The 24389-nt window shown below is 33.7% G+C and overlaps 1 protein-coding gene, 1 long non-coding RNA gene and 5 pseudogenes across 2 annotated transcripts; 4 read left to right on the top strand and 3 right to left on the bottom strand.

Annotated features, from left to right (window-relative positions):
• Nucleotides 1-63: 63 nt before the first annotated feature.
• Nucleotides 64-6662, bottom strand: LOC120114052 (annotated as a pseudogene).
• A 1367-nt stretch (nucleotides 6663-8029) lies between these two features.
• LOC120114055 lies at nucleotides 8030-11028 on the top strand. Its single transcript, XM_039135082.1, has 4 exons — nucleotides 8030-8324; nucleotides 9189-9335; nucleotides 9628-9705; nucleotides 10858-11028. The coding sequence occupies exons 2-4, from the start codon at nucleotides 9210-9212 to the stop codon at nucleotides 11026-11028; spliced, it is 375 nt and encodes a 124-aa protein (XP_038991013.1). The 5' UTR covers nucleotides 8030-8324; nucleotides 9189-9209.
• A 901-nt stretch (nucleotides 11029-11929) lies between these two features.
• Nucleotides 11930-14867, top strand: LOC120114058 (annotated as a pseudogene).
• A 686-nt stretch (nucleotides 14868-15553) lies between these two features.
• On the top strand, nucleotides 15554-16087 carry LOC120114051. Its single transcript, XR_005515357.1, has 2 exons — nucleotides 15554-15662; nucleotides 15755-16087. It is a non-coding gene; the product is annotated as an uncharacterized LOC120114051 (long non-coding RNA).
• A 689-nt stretch (nucleotides 16088-16776) lies between these two features.
• Nucleotides 16777-18912, top strand: LOC120114049 (annotated as a pseudogene).
• Nucleotides 18913-19065: 153 nt separating this feature from the next.
• LOC120114050 lies at nucleotides 19066-21200 on the bottom strand (annotated as a pseudogene).
• Nucleotides 21201-23405: 2205 nt separating this feature from the next.
• Nucleotides 23406-24115, bottom strand: LOC120114048 (annotated as a pseudogene).
• Between the last annotated feature and the right edge of the window lie 274 nt (nucleotides 24116-24389).

Genomic DNA, 24389 nt, shown 5'->3' with positions numbered 1-24389 from the left:
CTTAAGCACCGGAATAATCGAGACTCGATGCAATTATCGTATACCGAATGCTTTAAATTACAATCTCAAATACTGCAAGTTACTGCACATGGATCTAACAAGGAGATATCTAGCATCAACAAAGATGGGGGAAAAAGAAAAGGTTACAATTACGCCAAGTAATTGTATATTTGTGGGTTGTTCTTGCCTTGCTCCAGGTACTCCCTGTCGATGAGAGACTCGATTCTTTTCTTCAAATCGGTCGGTTTTCTCGGAAACTTGAGTTGTTCAACGACCGTAAACATATTCTCAATACATGTCGAATTGCAACTTACAAAACATATTATCTGTTTGATATCTCCCACCGAGAGATCATCAATGGCAGTGATATAATCATTGCACATGGAAGAATAGTTTATTTCTTAAAATGAATCGAAGGGGCTGGGTTTTCTTCGGGTTCAAGTTAGAGTTGACAGGTTTATACACAATGCAAGCAAATAAGAATACACTTACCTGTTGGATGAGTTCGGTTATCAACAGAGTGTGGCTCAACACTTTCCTTGTCTTCATTATCCGAACAATGGCAGCATCGACCTGTGATAAACCGAGTAATAAAGGATATTACTTTATTAAGCTCTTTTGTCTGAGATATGTTCCTGTTCTTTTGTTGTGTTTTACAATGTTTGGTGGATAGATAGAGAGGAAATGTGAGTGTGAAGCAGAGCAGAGCCGAACCGAACCTGATATTGACGGTCCTGAAATACTCTTTTGGTAGTGCTTGTGTTCTCCTCCACTGTCTCTTTCATCTGGATTGCATTTACTTGCATTCCGGAAAGGAAGTTAATTCCCTTATCGTACGAGTTATATTCACTAGGAAATAGGTTCACGATAAAATCGCTCTATATGGGAATTATGTCGAAGAGAAAAGAGAGAACAAAATGCAAATAGATGTACCTTTATACGAAAGAGAGGAGAAGAAAATCCGTCATTGAAAACAAATGAATCATCATTTTCCACGTCCCTCCCTTTTGGAAACTGCAGCACACTAATTCAAACCGAGAAATCAAAAAGAAAACGGGCTTTGGAACAAAGAAAAAAAGGATTTTAAAGATACCTTTTACAGGACTCGTACTTTCCCGCATGCAAGAGACTGCAAGGTCCTTCTCAATTCCTTATCCTCTATGGAAGTAGAGCCCTTAATGTCTAGGAAGCTAAGCTTTTCGGCATCATTGAACAACATCAGAACTACAGTCTTAGAGGGTAAACGGCAACAAAACGAGAAAACTGTCAGAATATATCAGCTTGTACAAAACATTATAACACGGAAAACAAAGGTCGACGAGACACCAAGGTACCAACCTGAAAAAGGGAAACTGCAAGCTCTTTTTACCTTTGAGAAAACCGGCTTTCAACACGCAATGACCTAACGAGTTTTGCCACATTAGGTGCCTCCCACTGTACTTACTTAAGTAGAACTCCTTAAAGATGTCTTGTTACACCAACTAGAATATAGCTTTAGATCATTTCTTGATAAAGGAAACTTCCCGGTTTTTATAACAGTGAACATTTCATACTAAATCCAACATCAAACCTGATAGACATTCAACTCGCAAGGAAGCCGAAGAACCGTAGGTGGATATGTCGGCCAGTACCTGTCAACGGCCAAAAGAGAATTAAATTCCTAAACGATAACTAAGTTATTATGCAGCTATGATTTAGTTGAGACAATGATGAAATATGATTTACCCAGTTGTTAAAACATGGACACTCATCTCAATTCCCGATGGAAGCTTCGTCCTGGCCTGCGATGACTGCTTGAACGATTCATTTATCTCCTTTGATAGTTCAATATCCTGCACAAATTCACCAGGCAAGATCAGTAATTGAACATGAGGTGATTTAATTACTAACACAAGACAAAGCTATAATCTAAGAAACAATTTGTAGACTGTCAGATCCTACATTGACCAATACATGAGAAGGTAATCCAAGAAATGAAAGATGAATCTAGAATCCTTTTCACTTCTATTCTTACATGATTCTATTACTTTAATATTTATCTGTATAATCCATCCTCGCCGCACAATAAAATTGTTACATAATTATTAGTTCAGTGCATACTCTTAATGGTTTTATTAGAAATTCCGATGGCAACATTTATTAAATACATATACTGGACAAATTTATATAAAATGATAAAGAGGCGGACCTTGAACATTCCTTCAAGTTTGTTTGTAAACTAGCTGCCACACTCAGTCTTCAGCTGCAGCATCATAACAACATAACAATTTAAAACGATCTAGAAAATGCGTCGTTGGATACAAAATAAGAAAATACCGACCTTAGAAATCATGGATTTCTCTGCATCAATAGAAGCACTCTTTCCTAACAACAGCCTTTTTGCAAGATCCTTCCTATAGAATGCTTCAAAGACATCCTTGCCCTTATTTACCATCAAAAACGTATCTCTAGCATTAATTTGTAGGACAGGAAAAGCAAGAAATACAGATAAAGAGAACTATTATTCAAGGTAAAATGTAAATTTAATGATTTTTATTGTGAAAACGTGAACTCTACTTGAATGAACCTGAATAAAACCAAAACTTTATCAAGTGTACATTCTAATTCCTCTTTAGAAGTACCCTTATTACCAGTGTGAAGCTTTTCATCTAGAAACTTAGCAACCAGCTCTGCGGGGCGGTTCTGCTAAACAAAAAACAGAATTAAACCATCAGTCTAGTGTGAAAAATACGGTAATCTAAATTAGAAATGCTGCTGAAATGAATAAACTTAACATCGAGAATGCAGTTTAAAAATACAATAATCTCCAAATGCAAATGACAAAGAAATGCTAACCTGACAAAGGTTAATTAGATACTCAAATGCATCCCTAATGTGGATGCAAAGTGTCTCATTCTTAGAAAAGCATTCTTCCCAAATTGAGTCAAGCGATGCCTTGAATTCTAACAAGAAAGGCACCATGTCCTTGTCTTTCTCTTCATCTATGACCATGATCTGCCCAGTTTTCCGAATATATGAATTTATTTATGGCCTGCCTGAGTGGTTCAAGAGAATTGACCCTTGAAAATAGTGAGTACATCCTCCGGAGGTCCTCAATACGGTGTCCTTCCATAAGCATCATAAATCCCTACAGAAATCAGAGAAATTATAACTACTGAAAGATACAAATCTAAGCAGGAATACAAATTGCATAAACAACTGAAGATTCATATTCATACGGTCATACCTTATCAAGAATAGCATGTATATGGCATTCAATTCAAGAAGTTGCCTTTCCACCGTTGCTATTAGCGGCTTTCTTGTAACAGCATCCAGGTAGAGTACGCATCTTTCATGTTCTTCATGTAGCCTGGTCTGTAAGAATACAACTAAAATCTTAACAAAGATAATCCCCCTAAAAATCTTATGGGGATAACCAGCTGTACTCCAAATAAAAATGGAATAATATGGATAACATTCTTTTAAGGATGAAACATGTACACTTCAAAATACAGAGCCCTAGTCATTGCAGATCGAGAACATAAAATATGAGAAGCACCTCAACATGCTTCAGGTAATCCGGAACATCATATTGTTGTATGTATTTTGTTCCTTCAGCTGCATAAAACTCGGATGTGTGTTCCAGGAATGGCTTCTCAAAGCTTCCTGAGTAAATGCCTAAAGCAGTAAACATCTTCAAAAGATGGTTAAGGAGTGTCCTGTCAATGGCTTCACCTAACCTGCACGATCAAAAACAGAGCACAGCGGATTTCAAGATGTAAATTATAAACACTGATGAAAATTTATCATGTCACATCATTCATGACCCAAGATGGTGAATTTGTAGATGGAAACTCTTTTAACTAATGGAAACTCTTAGAAGTTAAAATAATTAAAATGACCTAGAAAATAAAAATAATAGACAAGCAGACTATAGTCAATTGATCAGACATCTTAATCATCCCTTCAAGAAACTTTTTTCTGCTGATTAAGGAACTCCTCTACGAGTTCCATTAATTATGAAGGGAGTTTTTAACGAGGCCTTCAATTCTTATAAAAAAAAAAGAAACTTTTTTCTGCAATAAAAACCATGTTACTACTTCTTGCTCTCTAGCCTTTTGTCAGGTGGCAAGAATGTAATGCCAAGAGAACAATAACATTAGACAACAGTGTATGAGTCAATTCAAGTTGACCAATACTCAAGATGTTGCAGCTTGACATTTTCAATTTTTTACCTCTCCACTTGTAATTGCACAGAAAATTCAACGTGGTATCAAGTTGGTTGGTCTGAAGGCATAGAAAACAAGTTAACCATAGTATAAGTTTATGTCTACTTCCATCCAACAGCACAGCTTTTATCAACTTATTATACCTTTTCATCAACTACAACAACGGAAGGAGAGTTTCATCCATAAGTTTTGCTATACTCATTGACACACAATCCATTACAACATTCATCTAAAACTATTATGCAGCTTTGCAAAGGTCTATACTTTTGAACCCAAAAAGAAAAAGGAGAATATATATATATATATATATATTTCAAATCAAAATTCATTAGAATTACCTCTCACGCTCATCATTCTCAAAAGACCAGCAACAGTTTTGAGCTCAACTTCAGGAGCCAGAGAAAGATATTTCCGGAAGAGATGCAAGCCCATGTCCTATAATGAACGTACAGTTGGGGTTTGTTTAACATATGTTCTGTCTAGAAACAAGGCTATACTACGAATCATCAACATTTGATCACAAATATCTCACCAACATTTCTCAACGAGTGATAAGAAAACAACCAGATCTGGGCTTTGTCCAACCAAAGATCTTAGTGCCACAGACATAAGTTCTTCACACTCTTTTTCAATCCGTTGGTAAAGCCTTCCTCCCAGCCTGTGCAGGCAAAGAGTAATAACAGCCTACAGGAAGCATGTACAATTATCAAAGAGATAATATCAATCAAAACACAAATGGATAGTAAAAGCAGAGAAAATGAAGAAATATGTGAGGTTTACCTGATAAAGCTTCTCCATGTCACAAGAATTTGGCTGCTTAAAAAATATAGCATTAATGGCTGACTTCAGTTTTGCCCACGTCTCATCTTCAAAATTAGCAGGTAATGTTGGTTTTGCTACACGTTAATAACACAAGAAATTAAATCTATCAGAAACCATTTACCTTTCTGACTATACCTTCAAATTGCATTTTCCATTTTAGAGCTGCTGTTCTGTTCTCTACATTAGTATACATAAATAACATAGTTTTGAAGATAAAATCTGATTTGCAATTAGAGGAAAAGCATATAAAAGTAAACCTTAGTTCAAAAGACATTACTATTCTGAGCAAATAACCTTACTAATAACAGGTTCAATCACCAGCTAACTAAAAGCGATATTTAGCTGTTTAGGAAGATGAAGTAATTGATTATACTCATGAAAGCTAGCATCACAGATGCCTACAAAAATTGGTCAAGTAGAAGATAGAAAATAACTTTTTCGAAAAGCTGAGGGTAGAGTTTATCTCCAGGACAATATTCAAATCATTTTTCGTTCGATAAATTAACAAAAATAAATGGCCAAACCGAAAAACCATGCAAAGCGAAAGAACTTAGGTTCAGAGCTTGTCAAGTAAAGTTGCATTAATTAATAGTTCTACATCACAATGTCAAGAAAATGTAGAATGTCCATAAGCAGTTAGTTCTGAAGCCATGTAAATAAACGAGAAACTTATGTCCCTCATTTGTTTAGCCTCAAAGAGTGTCTCCTAAAAACCAATTCCAGTTTCAAATAATCATAAAATAAAAGGTCCCTACTCTAGAAAATGATTGAAGTGACAAAGGTGACACTTCTTAAGATCAGTTAACAGATCTTCGTAAAACCTTAATTTAAAGCTATTTAGGAAGTAATGGGAAGTACTTGGTTTCATTACATGGCCTAAATGGAACAATCGAAAACAAACAAATAAATAAATAATTCAAGGGTAGGACCAAGTCACACTGTAAAGCTAATTAGTTTTACATGAAAATATAGTCATCAGATTTATCTAAATGGATGACTGATACTAAAAGTTTGCTATATTTCCGTGTAAAAGTAACGAGTTTTACACTATGAAAGTATATCTTATCCCATAATTCAATGCCTATTAAAGAGTGTTAGCTCAGTAAAACAGCGAAAACTATAAAAAAACAAACCAGTTGCAGGATCCTAAAATTGAACAAAACTCCAATTTTCTGAATTTAATATCCTCTAATTGTTCATTCCAAAAAAACCCAACAACTAAATCCACTCAATTTCTAAGATCAAACACTCAAATTAACTAAACGAGCAACTTAAAAATTTCCCAGGAATTAGATTTCACAAAGACAAAAAAAAAAAAAATCGAGAGAGAGAAACATACCTTTAACGAGTTTAATGACAAGCTTTTTGGCGGGTTGAGGCGGGGTCGCCTTTTTAAGAGACAAATTAGCGGTGGCGGGAGAAAGGGCATCGGCGGAGTTGGGATCATCATCGAGGGGCATACACGAAGGGTCGAAGACTACGTCGGTGGCGTTTTGGTTGTTGCTGTTGTGGTGGTGGCGGTGATGAAGGCCCTTTTTGTTTGGCTCGAGAGAACAAGCCACGGCTTGAGACTTGGCTTTCGTCATTGATGAGTAGACGATGAAAGCAATGGCGATGGAGTTATTTGCGTTTTGAATAAGCGTTACTAAGTGTGCATTTTGGAGGGGATGACGAGAGACATGAAAGCGATCGATGACATCATCGTAAAACTTTCAGCTCGTTTCTATATTTATAGGTAACTTATATCGTAGTTCACTATATTATTATTAAGTTTACAATTGAGTTACTGTATTTCAAAAAAATCACAATTAAATCATTCAATTATTCGATTGTAGTACTCATGCCACTGTGTTGTTAAGTCTCACACGGATGTTAACATTTTTGGTAATTTTACACTTTGATCATGAGTATGTTTACATTTTGATAACTCAACTTTTGATTTTAAGTCAATATTTTTGGGATTTTTTTTTAAATTTCTTGCAGGTTGGTGTAAGATCAATTCCTTATTGGTTTGATATTCTTCTTGAACAAAAGTTATTTGATTCTAATAATTTTCATTATCAACAACCTATAGAGTATGTGATTAAAAGCTATTAGATTATACCTCTCCTCTCCCCTAGGTCGTGATTTCAATACCAATTAAGAATAAAATTCCTCTTCTCTATGTAGAAATTAAAAAATAAAAGAAGAAACCCAATTTTCGTTAATGAAAGTGATTGAAATGAAAGCACAACAAAAATTAATGATTCTAATAAAAGTTTTTTTCATTAATAAATTTTAATTTCTTATCAATGTATTTATATAAAATACAAAAATATATCAAAGCATATAGTAAGTCATTCATAAACTCAAATCATTATCATATTAAAATATTAATTACTTCTAAAAATTTAATATAATATTAATAAATATCAGTTTAGTATAACTGAATAAATTAGTAATCTTTAAACATATTGAAAGACTCCATGAGAAGGGCAAGGAATATTTGAAGTTTCCCCCTTAACCTTCATTTGATTCCAAGAACATCTAGAGATTCATAATATAGATATGTGTATAATATTTTTTATATAGTTTTTTAAACTTTATTAGTTTAATTATTTGGGTTAATTAAACAAAAAAATTAAGTTCGAGAGTTAAAAGAAACTCAAAAAAAAAAATCTAAAAGTTAAAATGATTAAATTGATAAAATTAAGAACCAAACACATTATATAGACTAAATTACGGTTTTTGTTAGAACAAAATTTAATTTTTTTTAAAGTATAACTATTAGAATTGATTGAATTAAAATATAAAACTAAATTCACAACTTAAACACATTATATAGAGTAAGGATAGGGTTTAACCAAACTAATACACATGAGATATTGCCTTTGCCCATCAAGCAAGCAAGAATCAAGCTAACTTAACTTCCTTACATAAACATTGCCCCATTTTTCAGAATTCTCTTCAAAATTCAAGGTCTGGTTCCGGCATGGCAAACTCAGGCAAGAAGATCGGCACTGAGAGTAAATATAGAACGGTAGCAGTCGTAACAGCACCGTTTATCGTCATCGGAGGAATCTTCGTTAGTTTCGGGTGGAAATACGTGAGTGGATATTGGAGCAAGAAAGTCGATCGTCGTCGGAATTTACCGAGATCAATGTCCTTGGCGGCCATCCGTGGCGGAAATTGGCTTTAGGTAGATTCGTTGATTATCGGAATTCTCGAGCCGAGAAGTCGACGCAAAATGTCGACGATATAAACCAGTTGGAGACTCTACTTCAAAATGAACAACCCAATTTCAAGGAAATTCAGGTTTATTTTTTTTCCTTTTTTTCCTTTATTTATGATAGTATTATTATATGTATGGATCACAACAGTTCGGGTTTTTCATCAATCCGATCTGAATAATATATCTTCTATCCAGATTTGATGCGACTAACATTTAGGAGTTTTTACTTTACTCAAAATTCTACTCAAATTTTAAGATAAAAACTCACATTCGACCTGACTTGATATAAATGTTAAAAGAATTATTTTTATTTAGTAAAATAGAGATCTCATTGAAAATATACAAATATGAGTATTATAATAATTATCTTTAAATATTTAGAATAAATTTATACTATTATCTCGAGTCATATTGGGTCATTTCAATTCGAATTCCTAAACTTGAATTTGAAACCATTTAGAAAAAACCGACATGGATTTTTAAAAAGACTGACTTTATTAAATCAAGTCGAAACGAAATTTATCAGATTTGAATTAAATTATCATCACTAATTATATGATGTATTCGAGATTACAATACAAATTCTTTACTTAGTTTCTTTGTAGAATGGTAAAAAACTTTTATGTATATAGTTTCAATCATATATAGTCCAGATTAGTCGACTAATGATTAAGTTTAATTTAATTAATATTTTATATAATATGGTAAAAACCTTAATATTATATCGTTAAATTAAATTATTAGTATCTTTTTTCATTACTTTTCAATTAAAATTTTAGATCGGATTCAAGATAAATAATAATAAAAATTTTAAATTCAAATCAGATTTTATTATGAATCGACCGAAAATTTATCTCAATCTGTACATTAACACTTTTAGTGATTAATGTAAAGTATTTTTTAATATACACGAGTTTAAATGTGATTTTATTGTTTGGGTTTGAAAGCAAGTTGTTGGAAGGCTTGAGATGAGTAGAAGAGAAGATGAAGCAATAAAATTGTTAAAGAAAGCATTGAAAAGGGCACAAAAGAAGGGCAAACCAAATGAAGCTTATGAGATTGGAATGTTCGTTGCAGAAATGTACATCTACAAGGTTTCTTTCTTTCGATTTTTCAAAATTTTTTTATTAGAATTCAGATAAAAAAATTAAACATATTTTAAAAGATGACCAAACTTAGGTTACCATATTAAAACTCGAGCTGAATTTGATTTATTTTTCAATTGTTAAATGTATTACTTTGCCTATACGACCAAACGTAAATATATTTTAATAATCCTTTTACAAATACAAGTAAATATGGTAAAAATTTTGTCTTTTTTAAGTGATTGAACCGAGTTTTAGCAAATAGGTATAATATAGTTTAAATTAACTATGCTTCTTGTAGGGAGATGTTCAAAAGGCTTGGAAATGCAAATGCTTAGCAGAAGAAGGTGTTTCTGATGCAAGACCTTCTCTTTATAAGGTGATATTGCACATCATATTATTTATTATTTTTTTGTCAATTTTTTATTTCTTTAAATTTAGGTAATTTTCGCGTATAAATCACTCAGTCGGTCCCTCTATTTTGTTCAGATTGAGCATCTAGTCGGTACATGTTAATTTGGCATAATTTGATCATTATAATTTTATAATGATATTATTTGATTCAATTAGTTAACCTATTCCAATTAAAATGAGAATGTGAGTTTTAAGTGAAAGAATTTCACATCAACATTTTAACTAGAATACTTACAATATAAGCTATTTAGATCGTGGTTGTTATAATTAGATTAGACTGACCTATGAAATCGAAAATAAAAAAAATTCCTTAGTTTAATTGGTGAGATAAAATTAAATGAAAATTATATTATCATTTGTGAATAGTTAAAAACCGAAAAAATGGGTAAAAAGAACGATTCAGCTTGTTGAACTGAATTTTAATCTTTTTATTGATTTTCCTATTTTTATTTAATTATTATTAAACCAATGATTCAACTAGTTGAACCTAAAACTAATGATCTAATCAGTTTGGTCACCAGTCTATTTATTATAACGTTTTTGGGATTAACCTTTTAAGGTTTAGTAAAATTTGACTCAAACCAAAAAATAGATTTTTTTGACTGACTTCGAGTTGTAATTTCATAAATTTGACTTGACTTAAAAAATTAATTCGAGTCGAGTTATAAAATAACTCGAATAACTTGAAATTTTTAGTAATTAGTGGATTGATTTCAAGTTTGGGTCGAGTCTCTCTACTTTGTATGATATAAAATATAAAGAAATATTTGTGTATTGTATACGGTTATAGAAAACCGTTTAAAATTGATCAATCAAATAGTATTATAATATTATAAATATTTATAACTAAATTTAAACAGAAACTTAAATAACTCGACTCGACTTGAAAAAATTTCAAATCAAGTTTGATTTATAAAATAGAATTCATCAACTCGAATAACTTAAAAAAAATTACTCGACTTGATCAAACGAGCACCCTATAACATTTAACGTATAAAACTAGAGGATCAAATGTCAAATCAAGGTATACAGACTAAATATCAAATTCAGACGTGGAAGAGGGACAGAAATCATAATATGACAAAAATATTCTGTTGTAAAACATATTATTTCTCAGGCTATTATTTCCTTGATGGGAAACAAAGAAGAAGAAGCTCTTCAACATTGGAAAAACTTCAAAGAAACTCAGAACCAGACGACCCCACCGGGCTTCGAAGAAGATGAGTTCACTGAGTTAAAAAATGCAGTCAATCTACTTAAACAAGACATTGATTCTGCAACACAGTAAATTTACCAAAGCTTCATTTATATATATAAAATTCTACTATAGTACCTGTATTATGTATAAACTATGGATTTAATCATTGTACTCTTATTCGATTAATTTTAATCTACACAACTTTTAAAATCTGACAATTTAATCATGACTCAAATAATATATAGACAATATAATTCATTTATCTTATATAAATTTATCAAATCGAAGAACATAAATTACATCTAAAAGTAATCTATAATATAGAGATTGTTGACATAATTTAAATTAATAAATTTTATAACTACTATTTAATGAGATATTTTAATAATACATGTGTAAAATGGCTTAGGAATACAACTTAATTTCATCCTTAAATGCTATTGTATCAAAAGTTTACTAAATCAAGGCTAATGAATTAATATATATTTCGACTCTACGATTGTCATACGATGGAATATGGATCAAGTCAAGATAATATTAAAATTTTGATTTGAATTTTGTCGATTTATGAAAAATAAAATTAAGAAAAACAAAAGAATAAAGAAAGAGAAATATTTTAGTATTAGTGTTTAGTTATATTGCAAACGTTGATCAACGGTGATTAAGTGACAGTAAAAAAAGGATATTAATCATAATAAAGAATGATAAAATTTTAGATTTATTTCATAGATAAAACTTCCGATATTGCAGCATTTTGGTACTGTCGTTAACCAATTCATGATCGGTTGATACAAAAATGAATTTCGAAAGTTGAGAGATAAAATTAAATTTTTTAAAAGTTGGATAGTTAAAAAAGAAATAACGTGAAAGTAGAGTGACTAAATGAGTAGCTTACCCAAAAAAGTTATAAAGACGACATCGTCTGACAAAAGCACCCTTTGGATATAAAACAAGGATGGAAGAAACTAGATAGAGCAATAACTAAGAAGGGCGGGAGGGTTTTGATTCTTCGTCGGTTTAATCAAAGCCTTTTCTCTTTGCCCTTTTTACCTCTATCCAATAATGGACCGCCACGGGGATCCTACCCCCGCCGCCGCCGACGACGACTCCATTCGGCGTTCTCCGCTGGATGATCCTCTTGATTTCATTCCCGTCGGATCACCGGAAGAGGAGATTTTATATCCGCCGACCGATGAGGATCACGACCCTGACCATAACGGTCACCGAAATGATGATGAACACGGTCAGGTTCACGATCAGAATCCCGAGGTCTATTCTGCGACTGATGTACTTACGGATGATCTCAAAAAGAAGATCATTAAGCAGGTAAGAGGCACAAAATGTTTCTCTTTGGTCGTTTGGCATTTAAACCCTAGAATTTGTTCTGCCTTTTTGCGTATTTCTTTTTGTTCTTCTATATTCTTTTAGATGAATTTTCTTGATCTATATGCATTATGGTTGTTTCTGTAGGCGGAATATTATTTTAGCGATGAAAAGTTGCCCACGGATAAGTATATGATGGGTCTGATTAAGAGGAACAAAGAAGGATTTGGTAAGTAATTAAACCCGTGCTTTGATTGATTATAGTATCTGCAAAAATGTAGCATTTGAGTATATATAAGTGTTATATTTTGACTTATAACCTTGATTAGTGTAATTGTGTGGAATTAAGCAGCGACCTATCGAGTAAGATGTAATTATTTGGCCAATATGAAAAAAGGGTTAATTCAGATAACAGTATTATGTTGCCGCCAATTTTTAATTGCTTTCATTGGATAGAAGATTTAGGAAAATGAACTTGGACTTGGATTCAGAGGTTGAGTTTGAGTAATAACTACACATAGGTATATAAACCCACCAATTATTTAAAGATTAATATTTTCATGGTTGTGTTTCAAATGTGAGAGCGTTATCTTTTGACTTTTGAGTTCTCCTTGAGCAATGAAAAGGATAGTTGACCATAGATTTCTGTACGTGTGACATGGAAGGGGCTTGTTAACTGTGTCCACTTTTCTCTTAGCATTATTTGAACTAGAAGAGGCAGTATCTTCTCTTTTCTTATATCTTTCTCTCTTGTTTTTTCTTCCATTTTTACCCTGAATTCTAGTATGTATTATATCTGCACATCTGAAATTCCTTTGAAGAAAGCTAACTCATGAGAATAGTTTCATGTGGGTGGTATAAGTTACATGGCATAATAGCCAGCCCGTGCATCGGTTAGATTGGAGTCTATCACAAACATAGACCTACGGGACCCTTTTCCTTATTATGTGACATATGGAAAGGGATTGTTGATATTCATATTCATGCTGTCTTTTTCATAAAAAGACTATAAAGGTTATAAGCTTCTGGTGGGTGCTCTTTTTGTTATACTTGTCTAACCCAAGACCTTGTAACCATCACTTTGCAGATAAAGTATATGTTCTTATTACCTTGATATCTTGCTATTGACAACCGTATGGTTTTCTGTCTTTCCTTTGCAGTTCTTATTTCAGAAATATCTTCTTTTAGGAAAATGAAAAAGCTCACCAGAAATTATCCATCCATAGTTGCCGCTCTCAAAGAGTCTTCCTTACTTGTATGTTTATGGACACTAACTCATTTTTTTTGTTTCGATTATTGCAATATGGCTCCGACTTGCTGATACCATAGAGATTGATTGGCCATGATAATAGATTTGGATATTTTTTTGCCTCTCTCTGGTATGTAATTTCTAGTTGAATCGGATGTTTGAAACCTCTCAGGTTGTGAGTTCTGACGGGAAGAAGGTGAAGCGCCGCAATCCTCTTCCAATCATTGAGGTTAGGGATCCAAAGGTATATCTCTTATGGAACTTAATGGCTTCACACTCATATTTGTCCTTATCTAATTTGTGGTCCCTAGGTATTCACTGTTTTGGTAGAAAATCTTCCAGAGGATCATTCGGTGGAGAATATAAGAAGATATTTGGTGAAGTGGGACGGTATAATTATTACTATTTTTAAATAAAAGCATACATGCTTGTTCATTCTTCTTTCTGTTGTGCATGAGATTTATGTTTTCTTTATGAAATGACTGTTCCTTCTGAATTTCCAGCATAAGAAAATATCAATTCGTGATCCGCATGCTATTGAAGAGTCGAAGAAAAGTGGTAGGGCTGATATCTTGATCAGCAGTAAGGTATGGAATTGGTTTCTACTTTGGTGGACTCTTTTGTTTAATCACAAATTTTGTATCCTTTCCTGATCTTTTTCTCTTTTCTGTTCCTCATTCCAATAACCTAGCCTGTTTAACATTGAGAGTATCATTTTCTTGGATATCAAACAAAGCACTAAAGCTTATACTAAATAAACAGCATTTTGAGTTGTTTTGGGTTGTCAGTTATATATTTCTTTGGCATTTCAATATGCATTGTCATCGTCGGACTGGTTTAGTTTTTTTAATGTAGAATTCACAATGTTTTAAGTTCTTTGAGTTTGGTATACATTGTAAGCATGCCACAACCTTCTTTATAATGGCTGTTTTCATTTATATGTATATATAGCCTTGTTTGTGATCTGCTTAATTTGCCGCTTTCTGGATCTAGTTACATGCTCTGGTGGAGTTTGAGACTGTAGAAGCAGCTGAAAAAGCTGTAAGTATAAAGAACTCTTCAGTTTTTGTAACTGATGTCATGATTAATCTATTGATTAATTGATTTGGAGCACCATCTGATTTTTGGATTAGGTGACTACTTTGAACAATGAACATGACTGGAGAAATGGCATGCATGTTAAGCTTCTTGAGCGAATGGTAATAATTCTTGTTTCTTTTAACTTCTCTTACTTGGGAATAAACTGTTATTAATAAATTTTCATGTTATAGGGCACGCATGGGCAGCGAAAGCAAGCTCGAGAGGATCTGCTCCTGAAAAAAACAGCAATGCTCGAGCACCTGATCAAACAAAATGAGGAGAATAATATCTCAAGTGAGCATCATGAAGATATACCATATGACGAGGTACGCCACGTGTCTTTTTCATGCTTGTACAAATGGTATTAACTAGGGTTTAGCTTTATGAATAAACAAGCTTTCATGCGAGTTATGATATAATCATACTCGACATAACTTTTTTCATATCATTATTTATTACTAATAAAGAAAAACATGAGATTTAAAGGAATGTTGAACCTTTTTGTTTTGTCTTCCTTTTTTTTTTTGATAGAATAAGGCCTCGTTAAAACCCCCTCATATCCTACATGTTACAAACATAACATGAAGGACATTGGAAGGAGGAAAAGAGCGCCTCTAACTTTTATTAATGAGAACAATAATACACCTCCACACCTCAACACTAACAACTCCTTACATAACAAATACCATAATACTGTAAACATAACGCACCCTAATACTCCCTTAATAAGAATAACCAAGGCCTAACACCTTTAAGCATTACAGAAACCTAAAAATCAACCTATACCAGCTTTAGCTAATTCATCCGCTTCCCAATTTGCTGCTCTCGAAATATGCCTCATGATAATACCCTTCCTTTCTTGAATTTGGCATAATCGAATATTCATATTTCAGACTGCAGACTGAGGTAATACTAGGCAATTTCGTTGGATTTTGGATAGAGTTTATCCTTTTAATATTTCTTTGCTTTTACATTTTAGGACGGGGAGCATTTGCCCAAGGAAAAAAACGGGCAGCGATATAGAACAGAGGAAGAGGGAGGAGACAGAAGAATCATGGTACCAATGGACTTGGTATTAGAATAACCACGGCTTTAGCTTTTTGTATTTTCTTTAGTCTTTTTCCATTTCATTATGATTTTAATTTAATATATTACATTATACAGGCCATGGAACTACATCCTCATGCCATGCCCTTGAACTGTCTAAGCCACCCCCGGGCCCTAGAATGCCCGACGGAACGAGGGGATTCACAATGGGTCGTGGACGGCCTCTACTTTCTTAACCAAGTTTGTGACTTTTGTTTTCAGCACCTCTGGTCTGATCTTGCATTCCGTGTTTTCATTATCATGCGTTGTACATATTAGTGACGGTGTTCGGATATGGTTTTGAAGGCCAATTGATTTATCGGTCTTATTAGTGACGGTGTTAGCTTTGTTTATCTTTTGAAAACTGAACATACGAAACGAAACGGCTTGTCCTGTGGGGTTACGTTCATAGAAATGATTACATTTGGTTGAAAATGATTGTGAGAATTGGATTGACAAAATTACCAGCATATTGCGATTCTGTTTGTTGGATTAAATTTGAAGCTCAAAGCTCGATTCGAAAGAGTTTCACTTTTAAATTCCGAGTACGGTTGGAGATTGGTGTATGGTTTCATGTTCATTAAAGATAAACTCCACTCTTTTTGAACAAATAAAATACATATTCATCTCTGCATCTGTTCATAGACTTGGATCCAAATAGCAAAGAAGTTGATTTCATAGAGATCGAGTGTTCGGCTCGTCCTGACAGTTATTCTTGTCAATAGCAACAGTAATAGATAAAGATATAACAATTTTTTAATAAAGATGTGTATTATATTCGGCTATTTTCCGTATTTGTTTATTAAAAACGTGTATAATAATAGACAAATATAAATAACATTTAAGCTTCAGGAGTATCATTTTAAGAGTCATCTTAAATTATTATTATTATTATTCAATTAGGATTTAAAATTTAAGACTTTATATTTTTTAATGTAATTCTCAAGTTAAGTACTTACAAAAAATTTAAATAGTTTAAATGATATATGAAATTTAATATTATTAAATTTTATCGTATTTTAAATATTCCAAGTCCATTTCCATGAAACCATAGTTTAAGTACATCTATTAATTCCGCCAAACACTGTAACTATCTACCATCTATTAGTATTCCTACCCCTTTTTTTATTTGTATTCTACCACCGCTCTGTCAACTGCTTCGGATTTGCACCGCGGCGGAACCCAAAGCTGAAAACGCCGACAACTCGTAGAACCCTCCCCGCCAGAAAAAAGCTCAGAACAAAATGAGCCAAAATGAGAAAACTAGAGGCGTCACCTCCAATTTCAACCCTCAAAGCCAATATCAATACGGCACGTTTCAAGGCGTCGCCAATTACTACCCTCCTTTCCCTCAACAACCTCCGCCTCGGCAGCCCTTTGTTGGATTACCTCACCCCTTCCTCCTCCGTTCTCAGCCTCCAACCCCTATGTCCATGGCTACCAGACCGTCACAGGTACTTAAAATTGCTTATTTTTGTTATTGGCTTATTTTTGTTGTTTTTTTTTTTTTTTGGAATTCACAATCTACTTTGGTGGTTACGCAGTAGTAGTTGATTGGTGATTTGATTGGGTTCCTTGATTGTTAAATTGAATTGGGTTTCTGATTCTTTGGTCTAATTTTGATATTATTGAAGGTTTTCCTGTTGAAGAAGCGGCACCCGTGAGGCAACCTCGCCTTCCTGTTTGCGGTCTTGGAATCGGCTGGTTATTGTAAGTTTTCTGGATTTGATATTTTCGTGGTATTTTGCTTTAATTACTGTTTAACATGAATGCGAGAGTAGATTTTTACATAGATTCTTATGGCCATTTAGAGGTTTTACTGGACATGGTAGATAAGTTGTCGATTAATTTCTTGTTTTGTTATGACAAATCCGTACCGTCATCTGTAAGGTGACAAGCTGTAGAAGATTCATATATTGGTTCTTTTCGGGTTTGCTCATTTATGTCAAGTCCGTATCATATCTGTAAGCTGACAAGCTGTTGAAGATTCAGATATGATTGTTCCTATTGTAGCAGTTCACTGTCTGTTAGGTTATGAAAAAATCACAACTCATGCTACTTGCTAGTACATGGAATTGGCAGACATGGTGAAATTTAGAATCTGGTGAGTTGTCTGAGATGAGAAATGAAATAACATCCGCATTTGACTCTACGGAGTCTTTCGTGTCAATGTCTAGGTAGCTATATATTTTTTTAAGATGCACTATGTTGCTACAATAATTTTCACAGAACAGAACTTTAAAGAAAGAACTAAGCAAAAATTAAGTATTTTTTTCTTGCGTAAAGTTAATCCATCGTCCGGTGATTAGCTTCGGAGGTTCGACTTACTATTAACTATTTTCGGGTAGATTTTTTCTTGGCTTCTTCTTCGGTGGTATTCCCTGGTACGTTGGAACTTTTATTCTACTCTGTACGAGTGGATTATAGAGAAAAGCAGGATACCTCGCATGTGCTATCGCTGTAAGTTTTCATCGTCTATCATTTATTTTCCTATTTGCATATGGTTTCTTTGAATTTCTTTCTTTTCTTGTTCTGTTATCTACTATACCTACCAATCTGTCTGCATTTTGGAAAACAAGAAATAAAAGTTCGGAAACTCGTAAAGAAGTGAATGGAAGTAAATTAACTCGTATTATTTAGTTCGAGTGAACCACCCTATTTTCTATCTAATATTCTAATACTTATTACTCTTACACATTAAATTTTCATGGTAGAATTGGTGCTGTTGTAGTTTTTCTCTTATTGAATTTACATGGTTATAGTCCAATTTCTCCAAGTTTTTACACATATTGGAGGATCATAACCCCGTACCTATATATAATGCGTCAGACACATATTTGAAGAGAATGAGAAGTAAACATAGATCAAATGCATCGGATTGCATGTTGATGTGCTCATTACCCTTTGAAACTAATTCCTTGCAGTCTGTTATCGCTATGATTGTGGTTACCTTTGGTTTAACAAAGGGGAGGCATGCCTGGTGAAGTTATGAAGTTATGAAGCTGGCTGTGCATTGTTCTTTGAAATATATCCTAGAAGTATTGGTGCGTATATTTACATGTAGTTTTCATTTCTGCTGAATTGCTGAAAACATTATGAATGCCAATAGCTTTATAGGTATTTGTAAAATGTTTTTACTTTTGGGCCTGCTGATAGTTTATACTGAAATTTGTTTTTGTTTTGGTATTGATACTTTATCAATCTAAACAGTAAGATACGGTTCTCATAAAACTGGTTCATACATGCCGATATGGTTTACGGTTTATCTTCACAATTTTTTCATCAACCGATGTTTCTTCCATTAAAGCACAGCCCAGATAGAAAATCTGCATAGATTTACAGCAAAGATGGTCTGATACCACAGATTCAACTGCTTAATCCCTTGATCCTTTTCATTTTATTTTTTTTATCTATTTTTCATAATATATTGAAGCTCCTCTCTCTGGGTGGACTTTGTTTGCTATCAGCTTCCATTTTCAATGATTCTGCAATGCTTCTCACTTCTGCAACCATTGCTATGACATCGTTAAGCTTGTTGACGGCTGAACCCACACCCTGTGTTGCCCAACAAATTTCCCTATTAATTCACTGATTTATAACCAAACTAACAGATTTATGTCACTAATCTTGTGTATGTGTGTGTTGCTTACCACACCGGCTGCCCCCGCTGTAATCGCCATTGGCTGTGACAGCACTAAGTCCAGATGCACACGTTACTGGAATCTTGACTGCCCTTGAAATTGAGTATGCTGCTGCTAATGTTGGTGTTGCCTGATTGATCAAACAAGAAAAAGAATTAGTCCAAACTTGCAGGATCATATTTGCTATCCGTGCTCGATATTTATGTTCTATGCATGTTCCAGATTTGAGTATAGGGATATGATCTTTCTCCGAATAGAATACATTCAATTTTGACATGAACATGATACCAGACATCTGCACCCAAATCCAGGTAACTTATTCTGCTTACCTTCTCAATCAAACCAAGGACACCAGATTTTGAAGGAGTTGAGCATTTTCCTCCTTCAGTTTGGATAATGTCAACACCTTCCTTTTCCAGTATCTCTGCAAGCTTGACCTATTTGGAGAGTTGAAAATGGTTAATTTCGAAGCTATTGGAAAGTGGCAGTCGTAGGTATAATAATGAACGACTGCCATTGCTTTAAGCTTTTTATAGCTGCTTCTGGTTTTACCTGATCAGGGAGGCTCAGTGTGTGAGGAACTGTAACTGATAGAGTGACAGAAGGAAGAATGCTCCTAGTCTCCTTCGTTAGCTTTAGTATCTGCATAATATGATTGGCAAAACTTGAATTTGGTAATTTTATATACGAATGTGTTTAATATGAATCTACACTTGCACACCCGTTATATTCAGATACCTGCTCCGTAGAGAAAACGACACCGGTGTCGTAAAATGATCATAATTTCCAATCTCCACCTGCAATTTCCAACCACTTTAATAACATAAGTGAACGGATTCATTCTGATTTTATATTCATTCAAACCGAAGTTCATCATTAAAATCACAAGATTCAATCTTATTATAATGAATATTGAGTTTCCAGATCAAACCATCAGTGCTCCAGCTTCAACTGCAGCAGAAAATGCAGCCGGATCAACCGATGAAAACAGACCTGTAATGAAATAAACATGTTAGAAGCAGGATCCAACATATTACTACGATAAAAAAACAAAGATGAAAAATGTACGAATATTTTTTGTACCAAGATGGATATTTGAAGAAAAATGAGTATATTAGAGGGAAAATGATTACAAATATTGCTAGATAGAATCCAAATTCCCAAACCTAGAGAGCATAGGTACATATTCTTATTTGTTATTTTTTCACTAAACTGATAGATGGTAAATTTTTCAGTATTCAGATCACATATATGAACAATTTCCTTAGAACATGGTGGACAATGGAAATAAAGCTCAAAGAAAGGTTTTGGACATACTGGAAGAGAAGTTAAACTGATGGCAAGTTTCACTAAATCTGGGTCACAAGCTATATCGACGTGAGTTGCTCCACCCTGAAAACCAAATCACAGTTTACATTATTATTCCAAATAATAATAATAATAACAATAAAGTTTTATAAATCAATGGAATCACCACAAGAACCTGACCTTATCTGCGGCAGTACAACAGAAGCCACGTTATCTCTATCAAAATTCTGTAACCCAGAGATAATCTACAAAAAAAAACACTTTGACATCAAATTAAATGAAATTAGACAACAAAAACAGAAACTGGGCTTTTCTTTTTGAAGTACCTTGAGAGCTCTTCGTTCATGGAAGTCTTTCAACACAGTTTCTTTTGAGCTTGATAAAAGAGCTTTTGTTGTAGTTACAGAAGCAGTTTTTCTTAGAGGTTTGCATGGATTTAAAGGGAGAAAGTTGCCCAGAAATGGGTTTAAACAGTGCTTCAAAACAGCGTTGGAAGAAGCAGGAATTGTCATGCAGATTGAGGTATGCATGTTTTCGAAAAGCTCGGTGGTAAAGATTCTTGGTTTGATGGAAGAGATAAGAGTGATTGTTCAATGTGTTTTTATACCTTCAAAACATATATTCTTAGTGGCCTATTTTTGGGGTTTGGACTTTCTCTTAGCCCCTCAATTATCTGCTAGCAGGATGGGCTTAATCCAACGAGTTTTAATTATATATATATATATATATATATATATTGAATTTAGGTTAAGGTCGTTTTAAATTAGATTTTTAAGGATAATATCATATTTGAGTTTAGGATAAAAGTATTCTATCTGATCCGATGCAATAATAATAGTCTTAAAACTTTCTTTAAAATTTGTGAAAGTATCCCTGAAATACTCCTTCCCAAAATTTCTTTGATTTTTCGAATCCCAATCGTGAGAAGGTAGAGAAGACGAGAAATATATATATTCATTTCATAGTGATTAATGATACAGATTGTTGACTGGAGTCATTCTCACTCTCAAAATTTTAGGTTGAAATTTCAAGAATTTTAAAGAGATTTTGTTGAAATCTAAATTGATAGAGTGAAATGTAACGAATATTCAAAATGATCGAATAAGATATAAAGAACAACAATTTCAACAATAACATGACACAATATAAAATTTTAATATTATTAAAAAGATGATAAAATAAGAAAAATAAAAAATGGACAACACGTCACTTCTGTGACAATAAAAAGAATCATATCACCTTATTATTATTTATTTAATGTCGTCAAATTATTTTTAAAACTAAGTAATTAGAACATAAATATATAAAATTTAAGTGATGAGAAGTATAATTTACCCATAAAAACAGCCTGACCATAAAAAAAAACCACACAAAGTGGAACCAAATTGAACGGACAACCTTGTATTTCTTACACTTTTTTTTTTGGTTGAATACAGGATAATGGGTCCCTTATGTGCCCATTTTATCAGCTAGAATAATCTCCTTGGCTTCCTTAGGGTAATTACTAAGAAATTTATTCTCCTCCTGTTGACTCTTCATATGCTTGGCGATGAAATCAGTGGCGCGGGCGGTACGTTCTAACTCCACAACCTTTCTTTTGAGTAGAATCTCAATATGTTGAAGGATTGTTAACTGTCCGTGTTCTAAAGATTTGTTCTTAATCAGGTTCACTGCTTTCTTACTATCTGATTCCACGATAATTTTTCTTTCACCTTTCATCCACGCAGTTTTTAATCATTCCTGTATTCCCCACAATTCCGCTTCCAGTAATGTACATCTTCCAGTTTTTTTGCCCACCCCCAAAGCCATCACCATTGTAATCCCTAGCGACTGCTCCACACATCGCATCCCCATTGTTTTGATTTCTGGTTCCATCAGTATTGATTTTGCAGTATCCATTTCCTGGTTTTTTCCATTTGTAATGAGTATTCTTTCACCTAGTATTTTTTCACTCCACAAGGATCAAGATCAAATAAACATTGGGTCACTGGCCATCCATCGGGAGTTTCGGGATAATACGATATTTTAACAACAAATCCAATAAATCTAAACGTAGTCCTTGGTGTATTGATCTTTTTTTGGAAAGAGGGTGTGCGAGTTGTTTATTTCAAGAATAGACTGGATTCACCCAGTTGTACTTTTTTTCATTATAACTAGGAAAGCAAAGAGTGCATGATCCCGCTAATGACTTTTTGAATAAATTTTTAAAATCATATTTAAGAACCGTAGCATTTCGTGATTCATTGGTACATCGACTTTGATTCTCTATTAACCAATAATCTGGGACCATTAACATGGTTAAGGCCAAACCATTTGATGTTCAGATGCAGCAGGGTACTCTTTCTACTATTTACTAAATACAGAAAGAATTTCAAAACAAAAATGTTTTTTCGATATAAAACACTCATGTCGATAAAACGATTTGAGCCCCTTTTTCCAATGGTGTGCATGAATGTAAGAGTAAATATCATCAGGTGTGCATGGGTAAATCAATCCGTATTGATACAGTTCGAGGTCATGTGAAAAAGAAAGCCCTGTGATACAGTCAAAGCAAGAACTTGTAACAAAATGAAAATAGCCATTGAAAAGCATTTCATAAATGGTCAGCGAACCGAAATTTACGACAGTACTAATATTCGCTTATATAGCTAACAATCCCTGAAGCAACAACCATAGGTCAAACAACTAAGAATTGAAAGGAGGCAACCAAGTAAAGCCACTGGTGCTTACAGAGAGTCCTGAAAGCAATCTTGAATCATGCACGACGTCTACTACTAGAGAGAACTCTATAAAACTCATACAGTGTAGCTATTCTTGGCATCTCTGTCTAGCTTCGCATCTTCCTGAAAGAGAGAATAGAACGTGTTTGTTTATAAAGCCCACAACTTGATACATAAACAGAAATCCGTACAAACTAAAACAAGCCATTACATGAAATATAAACCCAATAGTTTCGTTGTAATCAAGCAACTCTTTTTCCACTGTTTCCCGATGTTTATCTGCATCAACAACAAAAACCAACAAAAATAGGTTTCAACGGTTTTGGAATTGCACAAATCATTTTTCGTAACAAAGCAACTGACTCACCTGTGCAGTTTCATTGGCAGCATTCTTGGTCCAAAGCGCTATTCTTTCCTGCTTGCCTCTCACGCTGACAACTGCTCCACAGATCTCATCACCATACTCAAACTGTTCCCCTATCAAAGCCAATAACTAGTACAGAAAAAATATATAAGATATCAAGCCACATTTTTCACTTAAGCATCAAATTTTCACGAACAAGTACACAATATATCATCTGAAACAATACCGTGTACAACCAAGACGTATCTGATTTCCCCTTCTGGAAGGTCACGGTCCATTTGCCTCCATTAGCACAGACAGGGTCTTCCCACTTAGGCTCGATCTTATGTTTGAAACAATGAAAGTCTGCTCGCACAGGCAACTTGCTCGGATGATGTATGTTATTGTAAAGGCTGTAAACAGAAAAGTTTGGAAGTTAAATCCATAAGTTTCGTTAACAATCAAAAGAAGTGACATATGAAATTAGTAATCAATGGCAGCAATATAGAGACAGCCGGAAAAGCGATTTTAGGATGATTACATAAATTACCATATAACCGATAAAAGCGTTTCGGCAAGGCTGATTATAACAAATTTAAAGAACAGTTTAACAAGATCCGATTAAGATGAAACAAGAGGCTAGGAAGCAGCACTCTGTAGCAGGCAGCTCCAAGATTCTTGTAGTACACATTATTGTACAA

Source organism: Hibiscus syriacus, unplaced genomic scaffold (genome assembly GCF_006381635.1).
Source record: "Hibiscus syriacus cultivar Baekdansim isolate YM2019G1 unplaced genomic scaffold, ASM638163v2 tig00110217_pilon, whole genome shotgun sequence".
NCBI lineage: Eukaryota > Viridiplantae > Streptophyta > Magnoliopsida > Malvales > Malvaceae > Hibiscus > Hibiscus syriacus.
This window is presented reverse-complemented; position numbering and strand designations above follow the sequence as displayed.